A 20,495-nucleotide genomic window follows, 5' to 3' on the forward strand; every position below is an offset into this window, starting at 1 on the left:
ACTAAATATAATAAATGAAAACTTCGACTGTTAAGTGGACAATAACAGTCAAATTTGAAAAGAAAACGCCCCTGTACATGGTTAGAATCAACTAATATCCCAACAAGAAAAAGTAAATAAAATTCTAGCTACACCCTAAGAAACCGGACACATGGTTGCTTAATGGGGTGGGGGGAATTTAAAAAAAGGGGACAAAAAGGAGAAAGAGACACAGGAAATTTACCTGCAAATTCCGGTGGACGTGGCCCTAAGATTTTTCTTTTTCGTCTCCGCGTCCGCATCAATCAAAGACCAAAACCCATCACCCGGTCATAACCGGTGATTCATTTTTCCACTTCCCACCACATTCCGTCGTTTCATTTTTTTCCTTACGCCTTCCGCCTTTTCCCACTCCCATTTCTGAATCTACGAGCTCGATTCCATTTCGACTTTTTCTCCTTCTCCTATCTCTCTCTGTAGGGTTCTGCACCATCTAATCAGAATCACGTATGTTGAATCATTTTTGTTTTCGCGTTTTCTTCTTATGTATGTTTTTGTTTCTGCGGGCTCATGTATGGTTTTCTGAGAATGATATGTAGAGGTTGAAAAATTGAGGAAATGCAGTGATGTTTACCCGCCATTTTTTTGGATTTTTGTTATTTCTAGTTTTTAAATGCTGGTAAGTTGGGCTTTAGCCGATTGGCATCAGTATGGCATGGCTTTTAGTTATTGGATGGATGGAAGTTTCTGTAATTATTGGATCTTTTTGGTTGAGGTTTGATGGTAATCTTCTAGTGTTTTGTTAGTGTACGGGACACCATATTGAGTTGAGAAAGTGCGATAAAGTAGCATCTTTACTATTGTGTACTTAGAAACTACATTGTGGAAGATAGTGGATCATGTTTTACTTCGATGCAAGCTTTGGGTAGATTTCTCAAGACTTCTAGTGTTAGTCTTCAAGCAGATTTATGAAATACGAGGGAGAAGGTTCTTGTTCACCTGCTTTAACAGAAAGCATCTTCTTCGGCTAGTGACGCTGTTCATTACAATTTAGCATCGTGGTTAGAGAGAGAACGAAAAAATTTGGAGGGGCTGTGATATTGGGAGATGTTTGGAGTGTGGCTAACTTAAATGCATGCTGTTTTTTTTTTTATTCGAGAAAAAACTATAGTGATACCTTGGAATATTTCTACTGGGGCACTTGAACCAATGCCATATTCCCCCAGTACAAAGTTCGTACTTGAGCTTGGTGGCTAGAGTGAATTTATCCGGTGGATAACCCTGTATTATATTTGTTACGATGTAGCAATATTGAACTTACCAGGACATGATTAAATATTTAAGCACTGGGGCTTGCTTTGACGACAATTTGGCAATAATTGGTTTTTGGTTTCTTGCTTCAGTTTGTTATACTCTGCATAGATGAAGTGTGATCAAATTCTTAACTGCAATCTTTGCCTTTTTTCATAATTTGTTTTGATTTGGTATTTGTTTACTTTATCTTTTATTTGATTCAATAAGGTGTTTTCATATGGTAAATTATTATTACCTTTTGTTTTAAAAGTTCTCTCTCTTATTTCAATAGAGAATGACACGAGTTGAGGAGTTGTGGGAGCGCTTAGTTCGAGCTGCCTTAAGAAGGGATAGAATTGGCATTGATGCTTATGGACGGCCTGAAAGTGGCATTGCTGGGAATGTACCATCATCACTTGCAAACAATAGGGATATTGATGAAATCTTGAGAGCTGCAGATGAAATCCAAGATGAAGATCCCAATATCGCGAGAATATGTATGCTATCCTTTAGTTCTAAATATTTATTTATATTACTTTTTAAACATTTGTTTGTTTGTTTTTTTTAAAAAATATTTTTTCATGAATATTGGGAAACATAGATTCAACAAGTCATAAGACCTTGAACAAAAGTCTGTCTAGTTTAATCATTGAAGACGAATGAATTAGAGTTATAATTTTCAAAACATCATTTTAAGATCTTTAAGTTCGTTAAACATCACAAGCGAGAATGTCACATGACCCACATCATCATTACATTATTCAAATCATCAGGACTATAATTTTTAAGGTGTTTAAGATTTCGTAACAAAGCTCTGTTGGTTAAGTGCTTTGGTGTTTTGCCCTTGAGCTTGAATCCTTGTGGCGTGAAATCATAGGTAGTAAGCACGGTACTCATCCCTTAGAATGGGTGGCGAAGGGGTTAAAGGCACACACTGGAATCCTCGGAAAGATATCGTGATTGAGCTCCCCACTTTTTCCCTTTTGGTTCATTGCATTATGGGGGATGGTCAGGATATGTAGTTTTAGGAAGATCATTGGGTTGGGGAGAGCCCCCTTTGTTCTGTGTTCCCTCATCTTTATCACTTATCCTCCTTTAAAAATCGTCAGTCTCTGACTTTTTGGTTTAGTCGAGGAGCTCAATGTCCTTTTCTTTTGGGTTTCGTCATCATTTGTCAATAGGGATACGACGGAGGTGGCCTCTCTTCTTTCGTTGTTGGAGAAGTGCAATTTTAGGGAGGGGAAAAGGGATATTCAGATTTGAAGCCTAATCCTCTTGAAGGCTTCTTTTGTAAATCTTTTTTTAGACATTTGTTGGATCCCTCTCCTGCTTGTGAGTCGGTCTTTGACTTGATGTGGAGGATTATGATACCAAAAAAAGTTAAGTTCTTTACTTGGCAAGTCTTGCTTAGCCGCGTGAACACGTTAGATAGGCTTGCTAAGAAGATGACCTCGTCAATGGGTCATTTCTGCTGTATTCTCTTTCGAAAGGTGTAGGAAAACTTGGATCACCTGCTCTGGGGCTGTCAGCTTGCAAGATCTGAGTGGATTTGCTTACAGGAATTTGACGTTAAGATAGCTGGTTAGCGGGATATTAGAGTGGCGATCGGGGAGTTCTTCCTTCATCCGCCTAATATTGATCCTAGTCTAACCTTATCGGTATTATGTCCAAAATTTCTTATGGAATCTAATATTGATCCTAGTCTAACCTTATCGGTATGGATAGCTCATCTTGACAAAGAATTGGAGCAAATGTAGAAGGAGAAGCTTCTGTGTTAAATAAAGTTCCTCAAACTGAAGATTGAAAATTTCGAGCAACACTTATTGGAGCTTTCAGACATCTACACCAAATTCTATGGGCAAGTAGTCGATATTTCTCTTGCTTGATGAGAGTGGCCTTATTATTGAGTTGTCAAAGTTGATGGATGGATTCTTCCCTCTTCAAGTTCCTTTGGACTCTTTTGGTTTTTATAGCTGCTTATAATTCAATGGTTTTGTTTGTTGAGTTGGTCTTCAAATATGGTTTTGGTTTTATGGGTTGCTGGTTTTCTTGTTGGCTTTGTCTCTGTTGGTCTGCCTCTTATTTTTTGCCCTCATCACATGGTTGTTTGTTCTAATAGTTTTAGATTTAGTGCTTTTTGTTCAAGAGCCCTCCTGTTCCATTTTGGGTTGTATTTGACTTTTTCTTTACTTTTTTGGATAAGTGCAGTCATGGGCTTTATTTGGTTGTATTTGCGTCGTTTTGTTTATTCCATTTTATCAATGAAAAGCTGTGTTTCCTTTAAAAAAAAACCTCAAAAGTTGAGCCAAAGAATTTCAAAATTTGGTTAATATTAATAAAGGACTCCTCCTTCCTTGAATAGAAGAAAATCGTGTCATCAGTCAACTGGAGGTGTGATTCTCCTTCCTGACCTAAAAGGCCATGATAAGACCCTTCTCTACTCCTCTTGAAACCAGTGTTATTAAGGCGACCCCAGTTGCACACCTAACGCAAGAGTTGAGGTGACCTGGGGTCTGGTATCCTCTTGAAGTGCCTGGATGGGCATCTTCAATCAGGCGCTCGCTCGACAGTGCCTCAATGTGCCTTTGGGCACCTTTGCCATTGGCGAAGGTGTGTACCCAACCATTCTGCTGCAATTTTCCCCCATATGCTTGTTAACCAATAAACCAAATCTATTAAGCCCAGGAAGAAGGCCTACATAAAGCCTTGCCATGAACTTTTCGGCTTCTCCTTCATATTTTAGCCAAGCGGTGAGTGGGGTGTAAGGTTTCTTCACCTGGTCATCATTTCCTCTTGGTCGGTGACTGGGTGTAAGATTTCTCCACTTAACTTGTTGTTTGTCTCATTCATTCCATAGGTAAGTTTTTTATTTATTTCTTAAATAAAACTTCTATTAATTTAATCAATATAATTATAAAATTATATTTTATTATTATAATTTATATAGTAGGCCGGGTTTACTATTTATTGTGATTTATAAATATATTAATTGAATCCATAAATTTTCTTATTTGTATTTTGCTTCTTCGGCATTAGCAGTGGCCAGTGAGATGGTTTTAAGTTTACTTTGTACCCTTTCACAATAGGAGGGTAGAAATGGAGCTCAAACGCAAACATTCCTGTTGGCAATTATAATTTATCATTTTGGAACAATTGCAAAATAAGATTCGATGTACAATTTGTAAACACTTGGAACTCCTTATGTTTCCTTTCCTTTGATACAATATTTTATTGTTTTTATACATCTATATCATTCCTAAGCTCTTTAAGCTTCGTTTGTTTCCTTTCATATAAGATTCTATATTTTGTTTGCCTGTAGTATGTGAGCATGCATATTCACTTGCGCAAAATCTGGATCCTAATAGTGAAGGAAGAGGTGTTTTGCAATTCAAAACTGGTTTGATGTCTGTCATCAAGGTACGTTCTTTGTTGTAAAATTTTTTGAGTGTAGGTTGATCTATGGTGGTTAGATATCTTGTCAACCTCTTATCATTTTCTTTTCACATAAAATTTATGCTTTTCACTTTTTATTGTTTGAGAATTTGAGCCATCTACCTGTTTGCATTTTTGACTTTTATATGGTAGCCATTTTGACTTATGTTATCGTTTATTTTAATCTTGTCTAATTCTTGATTGTTTGAGAGATATTTTTCAGCAAAAGCTAGCCAAGAGGGAGGGTGGAACCATAGATAGAAGCCAGGACATTACTCGGTTACAGGAGTTCTACAAACTATACCGAGAGAAAAACAATGTAGATAAGCTTCGGGAAGATGAAATGAAATTGAGGGAATCTGGTGCTTTCAGTGGTAATCTTGGAGAGTAAGTTCATTGACAAAACTCTTGTCATCCTTCATGCTGTCTTTTATTAGCTACTCTTGTTTTCTCGAACACGTCTCACTACTTTACATTCGACTTCTATTCTTTATTGTAACTTCTCAAACATTAACAAGAAGTTTCTATTCAATTTCTTTTTTTATTATAATCCTGCCGTGATAATTGATTCTATTGCAGTGTCTTTTTAAAAATTCTACAAAAGTTAATAGTTTTCAACGGTATATTTATATGGGTCATGCAATTTAAGAAATTTATTAGATTTGATAACATTAAATGTTGTTTCTGTCTTGTGATGGAATGATTGGAGGCAAATCACTATAAAACTTTTGCAACACAACTAGTGTTATTCAGTTATCTAGGCCCTAACCCCCATGCATTATGTACTCTTGTTGGTATTCCTGGTTTTTAATGGTTTGGATTGAACATTTATTATTTTGGAGGTTCAATGAGATAAATATTCCTTTGGTTAGAACTTTTTTGTTTCCTCTTGTTATTGATGCACCTTTTCGGTTTCTGCTTCTCGTACCTTAGAATTATTTCATTTTATTATTTATTATTTAACTTTATTTTTCAATGAATCTTTTCCGTGTAAAGTTGCAATAGAAAAACTTTCACACTAATTTTCAAACTTAGAAAACCTTTCCGTGTCAAGGACCCCAGTGAGGTTTGGTCCCTTGTTAGCTTTCATGATTCTTTGTGGGCGTTGGTTTCAAAGATCTTTTGGTAACTATTCTATAGGTGTTATATTGCATAGTTGGAGTCCTTTCTAGGGGAGGTGTTTTTTGTGGGTAGAGTTTTTCGTATGCCCGTGTATTCTTTCATTTTTCCTTAAAGTCGTTATTTTTATTAAAAAAAAGCAGGGAAAAAAGTGAGCATAGCTGAAATGACATATGAATGTGTTACTAACTGTAAGATCTTTGGTTCAAATCTCCCTACTCCCAATTGCACTCTAGAAAAAAAAAAAGCAGGGGAGCAACATATCTCTTATAGGCTGGTTAATATTTGAAAGCATTTTCTGCTTTTCTTAAACTCCTTAGGCTGTTTTCTGTTGGATATTTAATATAAAGTTACCTGTTTCTTATCCAACATCTTTTTATAAAAAAAATACGGATATGCAATGAAAAACTAGTCTTGAAAATACATCCAGACAACTCCCCAAATTTTTCTTAGTTTATTTTGCATACATGGTTCTTGGCTAACACGTGTCACTTGTGACCTACATATATTTCTGAGTAGTTAATTATCTTGTATGATGGATGGGTAATAATTTTGTTTTCAATTAATTTTTAAGGTTGGAACGAAAAACGTTGAAGCGAAAAAAAGTCTTTGCAACCCTGAAAGTATTAGCCATGGTACTGGAGCAGCTCAGTGATGCAATCCCTGAAGAGGTTGGCCTTACAATTATCTTTTGGTATTATACGTATATAAAAATGATTGGTGTAAGTATTTTAAGGACCATTGTTTTGTAAATATAAAGTTGAACCTTTGTTTTTGTTTTTTATAATATTTGTTTAAACGAAGAAAACAGTAAGAAATGAATAATCATTTCATTAGTAAACAAAGTTACAGAAGGGGGGGAGATACCTGAAGGCAAAAGGATTACAAATAGAATCATTTGGCCAAAAGATTTTTTTAGACTCCATTTGCAAAATTGAGGATTACATTTACACAAATGCGATGTAAAGTCCGATCTAACTTAAAGGATTCAAAAGACTTGAATATCTAGTTAAAGATGCAGTTGTTTCTCACTAGCCTATTCCAAAAAGAAAACTATGCTTACGTTGAGCTAAAGTGGACATGGGGCATCTAAGTTTTCTCAACATTCCTTTCCATGTTTCAGCTCCCTATCGTGGTTAGCAAGAACTTTGGAGGTCATGGGAGATTTTTTGTGGGAAGGGTTTCATTGAAGCTGAGGGGTCTGTCTAAGTTGGGTAGTCGTGGAGATTGTTTGATCTGAGGACCTAGGCATTAGTAACTTGAGGTGATGTGATGAGGCCCATTTGGCTAAATGGCTATGGTGGTTCTCCTTGGAGTTCAACTATTAATGTCATAGTGTCATTGCAGTTAGTACGGTTCCTATCATTTTGAGTGGGCATCGGATTGGGAACTTAGAGTCAACAAAGGACACAAAGGCAGACTCTGTTTGAAAACTCCCGCTCGTATGATGAATTTTGTTCTGACTGAGCGAAATATTGGATGATTAAAGTTGGTATCTTTTGAGCATTAGTCTTTTTTCCTTTTATCAATGAAAAGTTTATTTTCTTGTTAAAAAAAAAAAGAAATGGATGATGATTGGAAAAATGAGGAAAAACTAAAACGTTGATGCTTTAGATTGGCTCAGTGAAATGCATTTGATGTGGGCTGTTCATCTTTAGATGCATCATCGAAAAATAGGGAGGAAGATCTATGTGTCTCCTTTGTTTGAAAAGATAAATTCTGCGTTTTGCATCTCTTCATATAATTAATATGATTTATTTTCTTGCAGATGAAAAGACTCATGGAATCGGATGCAGCAATGACAGAGGACCTAATTGCATATAATATTATTCCATTAGATGCTCCTTCTACGACAAATGCTATTGGGTCCTTGGCTGAGGTCTTTAAGATTACATTTTTCTTATTTGGATTGTGAAAGTTTTGCCCGTTTCTTCTCACCTTGAAACTGAACTTTATGGTTAGGTGCAAGCAGCAGTGTCAGCTTTAAAGTATTTCAGTGGCCTTCCAAAGTTGCCTGCAGAATTTTCAATTCCGGAGACCAGGAGTCCTGATATACTTGACTTTCTACACTTCATTTTTGGATTTCAGGTTTGAATTTCTATGTTGGGTGGTTGTATAGAACCCAATCCAGTCTACTAACTATATTGCATTGTATTGAACTACTTCTAATTGTACAAAGAATCGGTATTAGATATACATTTGATTTAGATACGTCCAAATACGTGGCTGATACGTGATTTGAAGTATTTGAATTTTCTTTATGTATATTTTTCTTATTTCTAATTTTTAGATACACGTATATCCTTCTAGATATGTGAAGGGGATGCATTGTGTTATTTTTCTTTTTCCAAATTTAAGCCTAGCCACTTAAAGTCCATCTGACGATCCATTTTATTTAAAAGCCCACTTGAATAGACTGAGGTTCAAAGATATAATAACCCTCAAGGAACTTTTCTGTTGTATAATTTTATTTTCTGATTAACGAGACAACCATCCTTTAAAAGTTGATTTTATATAAGCTAGACTTCCATTCTGTTAACTATTTTTGTTTATCTTTGAGGGAACTGAGGGAACAAAGGGGAGTTAGGAAGTCTGTGTTGGGGGTGTAGAGTTGAGTCATTAAGTTAGGGGCATTTTGTGCAAATTTTTGCAACCTAAAAAAGTTTGTTGGCTATTTTTGTTTGTGTGATGCTATGGCTCTTCAAGAAGGCAATAGCATAACAAAAATACTGGGGAACCTGAACAATGGAGATTTGGGGGAAGGAAAGATGTAGAAAAACAGTGTAGGAATGTAGGAGAAGATCAGGTTTAGAATTTGAGTTTCCTTTTCTTCTCCAACTCTTTTATGTACACATCATTACACTTTATATACATATATTTCAATGTCAATCAATGTGCAAATTTTTGTGGGTGTGAAATGAAACTTCGATTCTAATATTAACCTTTTGCTCAATCACTTCAATTCCACACATATTTTTCCAAATTTTCAACACTCAGGGTGATATATCAATTTAAAAACTTTGCTTATATTTTACAATTTTCTGGTTACATTGTACTTGAGGCAACAAAATACCTTCGTTTCATACGAACAACAAAATTACAATATATTTTCACATAGAATGTATGTATATGCACACCCTAAATGAAAAAAGAAGTAGGTCATCAAAAGGTTGTAGGGTTTTTATGGCATCTTATGTCAAATTGTAAGTTTAGCATGCATGTATGTTTGTTGGTTTGGAGTATTATATGTGTCACTATTCATAAACATGCCATAGGAAATTTTGACAACATTATGTCAAATTGAGAATGCATGTTTTAAAAAATGCATCTCAATTTTCTTATGAAATATAGAATATCTTTATGGTTAAAAAGATAGGGAATGTTGATTTTCTTTTTTAATATACCATTTGTTTTTATTTTTACATGATAGAAACTTACATTATGGCCTATTTGGATTTTTGGGGGAAAAATGTTTTTTAAAAGGTCATTTTCATTTAAACCCCTTTTTTAGGGAAAAAAATTGTTTAAAATAAACACTTATGTGTTTGGGTACATTTTCTCAAAAAGTGTCGTTAAAAACAAGTTTGTTTGGTTTGCTATATATATACTCAAAGTGTATCTATAGATGTCAAATTACTACAAAAGAAGACTATTAAATGCTATAAAACAATACTTTCAAATTTGTATTTTATAAAACTTCCACCAATCGATTTTTTTTTTTGGGAGGGGGGTATCTGATTGACTGAGTTGGTTATTAGAGTTAGTTGTAGGAGATGATTAATGGAGTTGGTTGTTGGTGGTGATCGTGGAAATTGACCGCTAGAGTTAGATGTTGGCGCATATCATTGGTGATTTTTATTGTTGAAGTGAGAAGGTGGTAGTCTCTGACGGTGGTGGTTGTCAAAGTTGGTTGTTGACGGCGTTTGTCGAAGTTGGACATCGGAGGTGGCTGTTGGAGTTTGGTGTCAGTAGAGGTCACTGAAATCGATTGTCGGATGTGCTTTGTGTTGGAGGTGATTGTTGGTGGTGGTCGTTGGAGCATGTTGTTGGCGATGATTGTTGCCAATGTGAGGCAACGATAGTTACAGGAGTTTGGCGTCAAATGTGGCCTTTGTTGAAGGTAGTTGGTGCTTAAGTTAGTCGTTGGAGCATGTTATTGGTGATGATTGTTGTTAGAGGGAGGCAACGGTAGTGGCTGACGTTAGTTGTTGCTGGAGATGGTTGTCAACAGTGATCGTCAAAGTGGCTGCTGGAGTTTGGCATTAGAGGTGGTCATCGAAATTGATCACTGGAGGTGGTATTCACTGAAGGTATTCGTCGTGGGAGTTAGCCAGTCGAGGTGGTTGACAAAGCACGTTATCTACAATGATTGTTGTCGGAGTGAGGCGACAGTAATCACCAACGATGGTTGTTGCTGGAGGCTGGCGGGTGATCATTGGAAATATTGGAGGGAGGGTGAGAGAGAAAGAGATGAAAATGAAGTTTGTAGATAAATGTGCCGACTTCAGTAGTCAATACTGTTGAAGTTGGTGGTGTTGAGTTATTTAACACTGAGTTTTGAAGTTGGTGAGCCAAACACTAGGTTTTTTTTAACCAACTCAACTCAAGTTGGAGGGCCAAACTTCTGCCTCTCTGACAATTCTATGGTTCTGAATCTTGTTACTTTTACACCTTTGCTATTGGAATGGAGTTATGTTTATTTACCCTCATGTAGTCTATTGGTTTTTATTGGTAACCATTGTTGTTTCTGTTGGATGTTTAATTTAATATGTTTAACTTTGAAATTGCATGGCTTGGTTATTTCTTTTAATAGTTAATTTAATTTATCTAACGTTGAAATTTGATGGCTTTTAGAAAGACAATGTGTCTAATCAGCGCGAACATGTAGTGCACCTACTTGCCAACGAACAATCGCGCCTTCGTATTCCTGAAGAAACTGAACCAGTAAGTGCTATATTCTCATCACTGAACATTGATGGATGGTTTAGTGTACTTTTAATTGTTAGCAATTGGTTCTGCTTCTTGTAATTTGGCTCTGGTCGGAGGTTCAAGCCACTATCTTTCTATGAGGTCGTTCTATTGAAGGTTGTTTTCTATCTTAACTAATTGATGTATCAGTTGTTGGCTAATTGTATATTATGTTTATTGGGTACTTGATATCTAGTTTCTAGTTTATTTTTCCTTCGTCAGTGCTAAAGCTTGGTGACGAATTCGTCATGCAAAACACCTATTAACTTCTCTGCCTTTACCATTGTAATCAAGCTAGTTTGTCTCTTGTTTATTGCTTTAATAGTTCCATCTTGTAAACGGATATGATGGAGGTGCTATGGGGATGTCAATCTAATTGAGATTTCCAGTTGTACCTATTGATCCCCAGATCTCGAGATTTATATGTTCATTTTGTATCTTGCATTTTGAACTTTGTATCTTGAGCAATAGTCTCTTTTTATCATATCAATGAAAAGTTCGTTTCCGTTCCTAGAAAAAAAATTCTCTGCCTTTACCAACGAATTCACATTCATTGGTTCAGCTTCCACCAATTGCTCTTCATGCAAAACACCAACTGAGACTACTTTCACCCATGGCACAGAATGAAACTCACCAATTAAAACCTCACCTCCCACCAATGGCAACCCATGCAAATTTGGCCAGAAATTCTCAACCTCCACCAACAGTCATTAAAGCTGCAAAAGGTTGCCAAACGTTCCAATGACTTTGAAAGCTACTGTTGTAGAAATTTCTTCAACAAAAGCATTTTGTTAGCATCTTCTAAACCACGGCTGTATTTTTTTTTTTTTAATATATTCTGTTGTTGTTTCTTATAAAAAAAGTAATCACCACGAATAGCAGACCATCTGTGCCTCTTCTGATAACATGGAAGGAGTTTCTCGAAAGAGGTATAAAAATTTGTTTGGTTTTACTTGAAGTTGATGTAGGAGCATTCGAATTAGAATTAGGAAGATCTAATTTAGGAGAAGACGACTCCTGTCCAGAGTCCTTAAAGATTAACCCACAAGCTTCTGTATAAGATAATTCAAGAGCTTCATCTAAAACATTACACATAGGCTGCAAATCTAACTCCATGTTACTCATGCTGACGTCCACGTCAGATTCATCTGCACATGGAAGAGAAGAAGATTGAGGGACAAAGGGGTCTTTTGTATGGACGGAAACCTCCTTTGAAAAATTGTCTCCAAACCAACAAAAGGAACTTCAATGGGGGCTCAATTAATTTAGTATGTCGATTCAGTGTGTGCTTAAGTGAGGGGAACCAGGACACTTGAACGTGATTCTTATATTGTATTTGAATTGAAGTAGTGTTCTTAAAGATGGTGGGAAACGAAGAGTCAACACCTTTTTACCGAGAATAAAACAGAGAATAAGTTTCAATAAATGGATTCTTGACTTCTTGTATACTTTATGGACTTGTTGAATCGAGGAACAAAAATGGAATGTTAAAAGGCGTCTTGGAAGCACAGATGCCTCGTGGTTGTGAGAAGGATCATTAACAACAATGACGAAATTGGAAGAATGGTACTTAAAGGCTCTTGATTTAATACTGGTTTTTAGTTGGGGTTGTTCAGTGGGGTCCTTCACCTTCTCGCTTTTGTAATAGCTGGTTATTGAACCAAGATTGTTGTTGTTCTGCTGTTGAACGAGCCTTTGCTGAAGTTAGTGTTCAAGGATGGGTGGGTTTTATCATGGATGCTAAGCTTAGGAAAATAAAAGCTGCTATTAAATCATGGCATTCAAATTAAGAAAAGAAAAAATTCTTCTGGCTGAATTGAATTTCTTTGATACTAAGCTGAAACTACTGGTTTTTCTAATTTAGAGATGGACATTAGAGCTATGATTAAAGTCGCGTTGATGGAGCTCAGCAAAGAAAAGAAAGAATTTGATCACAGAGTTAATAACTAATCAAGGGGTTTCTATCAATTCTTTTCGTGATATTGAAGTGGAAATGTTTGGGGGTTTTCTCCTGTTTATATTTGTAATTTCTGGGGTTTTGATTAGTTCTATGAATGTTCGATGGTCTCAAGTTACTGAAGCTCAAAATGCTATGCTCGCAAGAATGTTTTCTTCTAATGAAATTAGAAAAGCTATGGAAGCCCTTGGCAAGAATAAAGCTCCCACTCCAGATAGCTTTACTATGGAATTCTTTCTCAAAGTTTGGGATTTGTTTCATTTAGGCTCTTAAAAGGCAATGGACGATTAAATGCTTATATTAAGGAAAATGTTATTTGTTTGATTAAAAAAAAGATGTTTGTTAAAGATTTTCGACCAATTAGCCTCACTATCTCAATTTACAAGATTATTGCTAAGGTTCTTGCAGAATGGTTCAAGTTGGGTCATGTCAAGCATTATTTCACCTTCTCAGAGTACTTTCACTGGTGGGAGGCAAATCTTGGATCCTATTATGGTAGTAAATGAACTCGTGGAGGATTGTCGTTAAAAAAAAAAAAAAGGTTGGTTTCTAAAGTTTGACTGGAAAAAGCATTTGATCAAGTGGATTGGAACTTCCTTGAGAAAATCTAGTTTAGAAAGGTTTCAATTCCTAATAGTTTACATGGACAGTGGGTTCTGTTCGAAACTCTAAATATTCAATCTTTATTTAATGGCAGACCATGGTGCGGAATTGTTGCTTTTGGGGGAATTAGGCAAGGAGACTCTCTTTCTCATTTTCTATTTCTCTTAGTAAGTGAAGCTTAAAGAGATGCCTGAGGGTTTCATTCTGGGAAAAGACAAGATTCATGTTCAATCCTACAATTTGTCGATGATACTTTATTATTTTGCAATGTGATGATGGAATGTTGGACACTGTTATCAGAACGATTGAGGTGTGTGAATGGTGTTCCGGGCAAAGGGTAAATTGGGAGAAATCAGCTTTATGTGGAGTTCATCCAGATAAGTAGTTATCCATCGCAGCTCATCCGCATTTCATGGTTGAGCATCTACCTTTTTCATACCCTGATCTTCCACTTGGAGGGTATAAAAAAAAAGGTCTCTTTTTGGCAGCCGGCTATGAATAGGATCCTAAAGAAGTTTGATAGATGGAAGAGATTTTATGTCTCCTTTTCTAATGGCTTCTAAGGTTATTTCCTTCTTTGAGCGAATTATGAAAAATTTCTTTTGGGAAGGGAACAAAGTTAATGTGGATGGAAGTTAGTCTCCAATTCTATTCTGGATGGTGGTCTCGATTTTGGTGGTGCAAGATATGTGGCACTACTTATTAAATGGGGATGGAGATATTACAATGTAGAAATTTCTCTTTGGTGTAAGGTGGTTTAGAGTAGTTTTTTTTTTTTTTTTTTTTTTTTTTTTTTTCTTGTAATAGAAACATTTCACTGATGAATGAAATTAGGGGAGAACCCCAAACACCTAAAGGTGATCACAAAGGAGAGTACCAATTTATGACTAGAAAAGATAAGGTAACATGAGAGAAAGTGTGTTTGATTTACACCATGAATATTAGTAGACAAAACGAACTCCATAAAACAAAGAAAAGAGAAAGAATCACGAAAAAAAGGCTTCTAATCCTTTTGCCCCGTAAACTCGAAAAGAAAGCACGTGTCAGAGCCAACCAAATCGTCTTTTTGTACCACCAAAAGGATGACCCACCAACAATGGAGCCAAGATGTCTAATGCAAGAAGAGCTCCATATTGAATTGATCGAAAAGGAATCCCCTGTTGACAATTGTGTTTCACGTAATTGATCGAAAAGCCTATTGGGTAAATCTCCATCATATTTCCCTGATTTTAGAAGCTGGTCTTTGGATGCCTCGGGTAAGTACTCTGTCAAATTTTTTTCAAGGCACTTGAATTCCACATGTCACCTTGACAAAAAATTATTTCAGGCGCGATGGAAATCAAAAAGTCCAAAAAGGATTAATATTATTGTTTGGTTCTCTCAATTGCTTAACCACAGTCAAACCATCTTTCCCCAACTATTTGTCCTTGTTTAGCAAACAGTGAGGATTTACACCACCTATTATTTGATTGTTCCTTCTCTAGTAGCTGCTGGCAAAAACTACTTTCATCCTTTAATCTCCATTGGATTTTCAGCAACACAGTACAGGATAATATGCTTCAACTCTTGATGGGACCTCGATTATCTTTCAAAGCTCAAATGCTATGGTCTACTGCTATAAAGACATTAATTTCCAAAATATGGTTTGAACGAAATCAAAGGGTTTTTCATGACAAAACGACAGATTGGTCAGGCCGTTATGGAACTATTCAACTCTTAGCTTCTACATGGTGTTCCCTCTCCAAGGCCTGCGAGAACTACTCCATCCAGGATATTTACTTAAATTGGAATGCTTTTATTGTTTCACCTTAATTATATTTTCTGTTTTAGACTTTTGTTATGGTTTTAGTTGTATTTCTCTTTGATGCACTTCTTTCTATTGGGATGTGATGAGGGCGCTATGGGTGTGTCAACCTAGTTGAGATAGCCGGGTGTGCCTACTGATCTCTATTCTTTAAGTTGTAACTAGCTCTTATATATCATTGTACCTTGAGCACTAGACTCTTTTCATTACATTAATGAAAGGATTGTTTATGTTTTTTTAAAAAAATTGTGTTTCACACAGGAGAACAATGCCATAGTTGTGCTGAAAAACCAAGGTACTCCTCCTCCAAGAATTGAGGCCCCTTATGTTCCAAGTAAGGAACTTCATTGGTGATTCGATGCACCCTCTTGAACAGCCAAGGTGGCTGATTTGTCATAGTGGATCGATGTGTATAATCCTTGTAATTCTCTCTGAAGCTTTGGCTTTTTGCCAACAGTAGTTTGCGATTTCTTGGTTTTAGAGGGACGGAGGTTGGTTGAAATTGCAACACAAAGGCCATGTTCAGTCAATAAGGAAGTTGAATCTCGAAGGCTGAAAGGTAAGGAAGGTGAGGCCATGATCCGTGGTTGTGTAAAAGAATGGGGGAATGAATGTGGTGAGTCAATAGCAAAGCAACAATTTGGTTGTCATCTATTGGCGAAGGGATGGTGTGGCTAGAACTTAAGTCCATTGGGAGGGGAGGAAGAGAGTATAATGGCAGTTGATTGGATTCATCTGATTCGTCTCCAAAGATAGTCATATCAAGAGGATGTTTGGTAAAATCTGGATCTTTGGTAGGGCTAGATAGATATCCTTCTGTATTGGAACTAGCAAATGGAATATTAGTTTTATTGGCTGAGGTGGAAAATTTGTTGCTAGCTGGGAGGGTGGTGGGCCTTCCCGGAAGGTAATAGTGGAAAGAGAGGGTTGTGACAAGGAAGTGTTCCATAAATAATAAAACTTGAATCCTCATACTTATGCAAACGTTATAGTTTATACAATTATATTAGTTAGTTTTAACACTCATATAATTTTAAAGGTTCGATATTAAAATTGAAAATTTAAGGATTTAATTGCAATGGTCACTGAAGGCCGAATTGTTAAGGCTAGGGTTTTGATTTGGCCCTATCTTTGGTCCCTCTCCAAAAGTGAAAGTGGAGAGAGACGGCTGTGTAAACGATGGAGAAGCCGATTTTCTAGGGCTAGGGTTTTGGTTTTGGAGGCTGAAGGATGGGATTGATTCGATTAGTAAGGTAGAGCTAGAGTTTTTGACTAAATTAGGGTTTTGGTTTTGAAAGCTGAAGGGTGGGGGTGGATTTGATTAGCATGGAAGAGCTCGGCTTTTCAGCTAAATTGGGGGGAATTAATGAATTATTTGGTGGGTCCACCGAAGGATTAGGCAAAGGAGAGAGGATAGATTGTAGATTTGGATGCTCCTTTATTTTAGGTTATTTTAGGATATTTGATTGATGCATTAAATATGGAGAGTGAGGGGGCAAATTTAAATGATTTGATTCAACCGGCGAATCAAGGCAAACTCAGCGTCTTGTTTAATGCTAATTCTTGTGACGGTTTTGGTTCTCTCTGTCAGCCTTGTGCTTCGACAACCACAACTTGGATTCTAATGTTGATTTCGACGTCGGCCAACTCCATGTCAATTCACACGGAATGATGCCTCTAGTATTTTCTTTTAACTTTAAACGTGCAAAGGAGAGGTAGAAACCTGTTTCCATTTGATTGGATGGATGAAGATAATCGCCACACATGCACCAATATATCTGAAGATGGTTTCTGTCCGGTGAATAATTGGGAGATGAAAGACATCAATCCATCCAACATTTGATGTGACCATTTGCTATTGAAATGGTGAGGGCAAGGATGGAGAAAGAAACATAAGTTTCCATTAGTCTATGGTGATCCAATCCCTGTTTGTACACAGTTATGAGATAATTCTGCACCATAAACTCAAAACATGGCTTTATCATTAGAGAGAGGGTTAATAGAACAGCTAGATGAGAGATGCTTGGTGGGATTCTCGAATTTCTGACCTGAATCACCAACGTTGGACAATCACCATTGCATTCCAATCAGACTGAGGAAAATGGATTTCTTGGATTATGGACTGCATATCCAATCCTAAATTTTCCATATTCATCCATGGAAGACCTAGAGGAAGAATTATGGCCACAAGAGGAATTCGACAAGGAGACCCACTCTCTCCCTTTCTTTTTCTCCTAGTTAGTGAAGTCCTAACATCTCTGGTCAACAGAATTTATGAAAAAGGCTTGTTTGAAGGTTTTGTGATAGGAAATGATAACATCCATATCTCCATTCTTCAATTTGTAGATGACACCCTTTTATTTTGTTGATATGATGATGGAATGTTAGAGACTCTTCGAAAAACTCTTGCACTATTCGAGTGGTGCTTCGGACAGAAAATAAATTGGGAAAAGTCGGCCATTTGTGGAATCAACATTGAAGAATCCAAGCAAGAAGCCGTAGCCTCAAGGCTAGGTTGTAAAACTTTGCAGCTTCCTTTTTTGTATCTAGGTCTTCCCTTGGGTGGATATCCAAAAAGAGTGGACTTTTGACAGCCGGTTATTGATAAACTTCAGTGTACACTAGACAAATGGAGAAGGTATAACCTTTCAAGAGGTGGTAGGCAACTTTAAGCAATTCAGTTCTCTCAAATTTACCAATTTATTATGTCTTCCTTCTTAATGCCAGAAAAGGTAATTTCTTATATAGAAAGAATTATGAGAAACTTCTTTTGGGAAGGACATAAAGGTGGGAAGCTAAATCATTTGGTAAAATGGGAAATTGTCTCTAAAAAGATGGAAGATGGTGGTCTGGCTCTAGGAGGTTTAAAAAGAAGAAACTTGGCTCTTCTAGCCAAATGGGGGTGGTGCTTTATGCAAGATAACTCCTCTCTTTGGAGACAAGTTAAGAGTATTCACAGCAGAAATATTAGTGATTGGCACACTTCTGGGAAGACACTTTGCCGTCTTCGTTGCCCTTGGATCAGCATCTCACAAATTTGGTTGAAAGTAGAATCATTGGCAGTCTTCAATCTAGGAAATGGCAGCAGCATTGCTTTCTGGCATGACCCTTGGATTGATAATACTCCCCTCAAAAACAGTTTTTCTTCCTTGTTCAGAATTGCTTCCAACCAAAATGGCTCTGTTTTGGATCATTGGGATTCTCAAACTCATTCTTGGTCTTTATTCTTTAGAAGACTCTTAAAAGAAGATGAAATTTCAGATTTTCAGAATCTGCTCTCCTTGGTGTCCAACAAGGAGCCTTCAAACAGATCTGACTCTCGTACTTGGTCCTTAGAAGCCAGTGGATCCTTCACGGTAAAATCATTAACTAACCATCTCGCTTTGGACCCACCTCTTGACATTCGCCTACAAAAAGCTCTATGGAAGTCCAATAGCCCTCGAAGAGTGAACATTACAGTATGGATCATGCTTTTTGGAGCTCTAAACTGCTCTTCAGTCTTGCAACACAAGCTGCCTTCCCATTTTCTTTCTCCCAATCAGTGTGTCTTATGTAAATCAGAAGGAGAAGAGCTTCAACATTTGTTCTTTGACTGTCTTTATGCCAGAAACTGTTGGAGAGCCCTTTTTACAACTTTCAACATGAGCTGGTCATTCGACAACATTTTTAGAAACAATGTGCAGCAGATTCTTATAGGTCCTATCCTAAAAAAAAACCTCAAATCTGATTTGGATCAATGCAGTAAAAGCCTTGCTAGTTGAAATATGGTTTGAAAGAAATCAAAGAGTCTTCCAAGATAAAGAACATCCTTGGTTCACTCGTATGAGGCTGCTAAACTAAATGCTTCCCAATAGTGTTCTCTTTCTAAATATTTTGCAGCATACTCTCTCCAAAACATCCGTCTAAATTGGCAAGCTTTCATCCACCCAGATTGATTGATTTTTAAAGTGAAGGGTCACTCCTCTCCAATCAAGAGGATTCAAGTAGCTTAGATTTATGTTCCTGTTTTTCTTTTGCCTTGTATTACGTTTTTAGAAGGAGGATTCACCCTCTTCTTTGTATTCAGTCTTTTTGTAAGATCTTTTCATTCCGATGTGTTTGAGTTATTATGAATGTGATGAGGACGCTAAGGGGGTGTCAACCTAGTTGAGATGCCTGGGTGCGTCTCCGGATCCCGAGTCATGTATCGTTCTCTTTCAAGTATACATCTCTTGTACTTTCTTTTTATGCATTAATAAAAAGATTGGTTTCCTTTTAAAAAATAAGACTCAGGATGATAGAATGGTGGTTGCTCAACCTGATCGACGTATTTGGTTGGTCTTTGAAGCCTTTGGGAACTTTTTTAGTAAAATCTCTTTCTAATCATTTGAAGGTTTCTCATCCCTTGGATTTGGTGGTTTTTAAAGCTCGTTGGAACTCTAAGAGCCTTTGTGAAGTTAATATTCTTAACTGGATATCGTTCTTTGGAACTTTGAATTGCTCCTTCACTCTTCAAAGGAAGTTTCCCTCTCACAGTTTATCACCTTCTATTTGTCTTCTTTGTATGGAAAATGGTGAAGATCTTCTGTACCATTTTTTTGATTGCAGCTTTTCAAGATGTTGTGGGGTCGTATGCTCTCCATTTTAATATTTAGTGGGTGTTTTTATGAGGAGTTTGAAGATGATGTTATTCAGATTTGGTTGGTCCTTTTTTAAAGCCAAAGTCTTAGTTGTTATGGTCCAACATGATTAAAGCAATCCTTACTGAAATTTGGTTCGAAAGAAATTAGAGTCTTCCAAAATAAATCATTGGCATGGATTGATTATTTTGAAATTGCTAGGATTAATGCTTCTTCCTCGGTGCTCTCTTTCCAAGTTTTTTTTTTGTGGAGCTTTCCATCCAAGATTTATTCTTAAATTGCTTGGATTAGTGCTTCTTCTTGGTGCTCTCTGACAGGAGAATATTTGAAAACCACAAAAATTTAGAAGAGCATAAAAGAATTTTTGGCTTAAGAACGAGAGATTGAGAGGGAATGGGGGATTTAATTTTGTAAGAGAGAATCAGAGAGAGGCTTAGAGTCTTTAGAGGAAAGTTGACCCTAAATTAAGTGTATGTCTGCTGGAAGCCTAGAAAGAGCGGAGTTAGTGGAAAAAAGGAACAGAAGAATAATGAAAGTGAATGAATAATTACTTGCTTTGGTGTTCCATAGTATAATTACTTGCTTTAATTACTAAACACAAGACTTTGGTGTTTCATGGAATGTCCTTACTTGGACAGTTCGTGTTGAAGTTGCTTGGATTAGTGTTTCCTCGTGGTGTACTCTTTCCAAAGCTTTTGTTGATCTCTCCATCCAAGTCTTG

The 20,495-nt window shown here is 36.7% G+C and overlaps 1 protein-coding gene across 1 annotated transcript in view; it reads left to right on the top strand.

The window, feature by feature from the left end:
* Window positions 1-169: 169 nt before the first annotated feature.
* The window catches only part of GSL10 (glucan synthase-like 10), an 81,250-nt gene continuing 60,924 nt past the window's right edge, over window positions 170-20,495 (top strand). The window contains exons 1-8 of the mRNA XM_039022559.2: window positions 170-486; window positions 1,565-1,769; window positions 4,592-4,689; window positions 4,928-5,091; window positions 6,398-6,494; window positions 7,592-7,702; window positions 7,786-7,911; window positions 10,678-10,767. Coding sequence (XP_038878487.1) covers window positions 1,568-1,769; window positions 4,592-4,689; window positions 4,928-5,091; window positions 6,398-6,494; window positions 7,592-7,702; window positions 7,786-7,911; window positions 10,678-10,767 — 888 coding nt within the window. The 5' untranslated portion in view covers window positions 170-486; window positions 1,565-1,567. The remainder of the gene's footprint in view (window positions 487-1,564; window positions 1,770-4,591; window positions 4,690-4,927; window positions 5,092-6,397; window positions 6,495-7,591; window positions 7,703-7,785; window positions 7,912-10,677; window positions 10,768-20,495) is intronic.

The sequence above is a fragment of the Benincasa hispida genome, chromosome 2 (genome assembly GCF_027475165.1).
Source record: "Benincasa hispida cultivar pf3 chromosome 2, pf3_genome.v1.1, whole genome shotgun sequence".
NCBI lineage: Eukaryota > Viridiplantae > Streptophyta > Magnoliopsida > Cucurbitales > Cucurbitaceae > Benincasa > Benincasa hispida.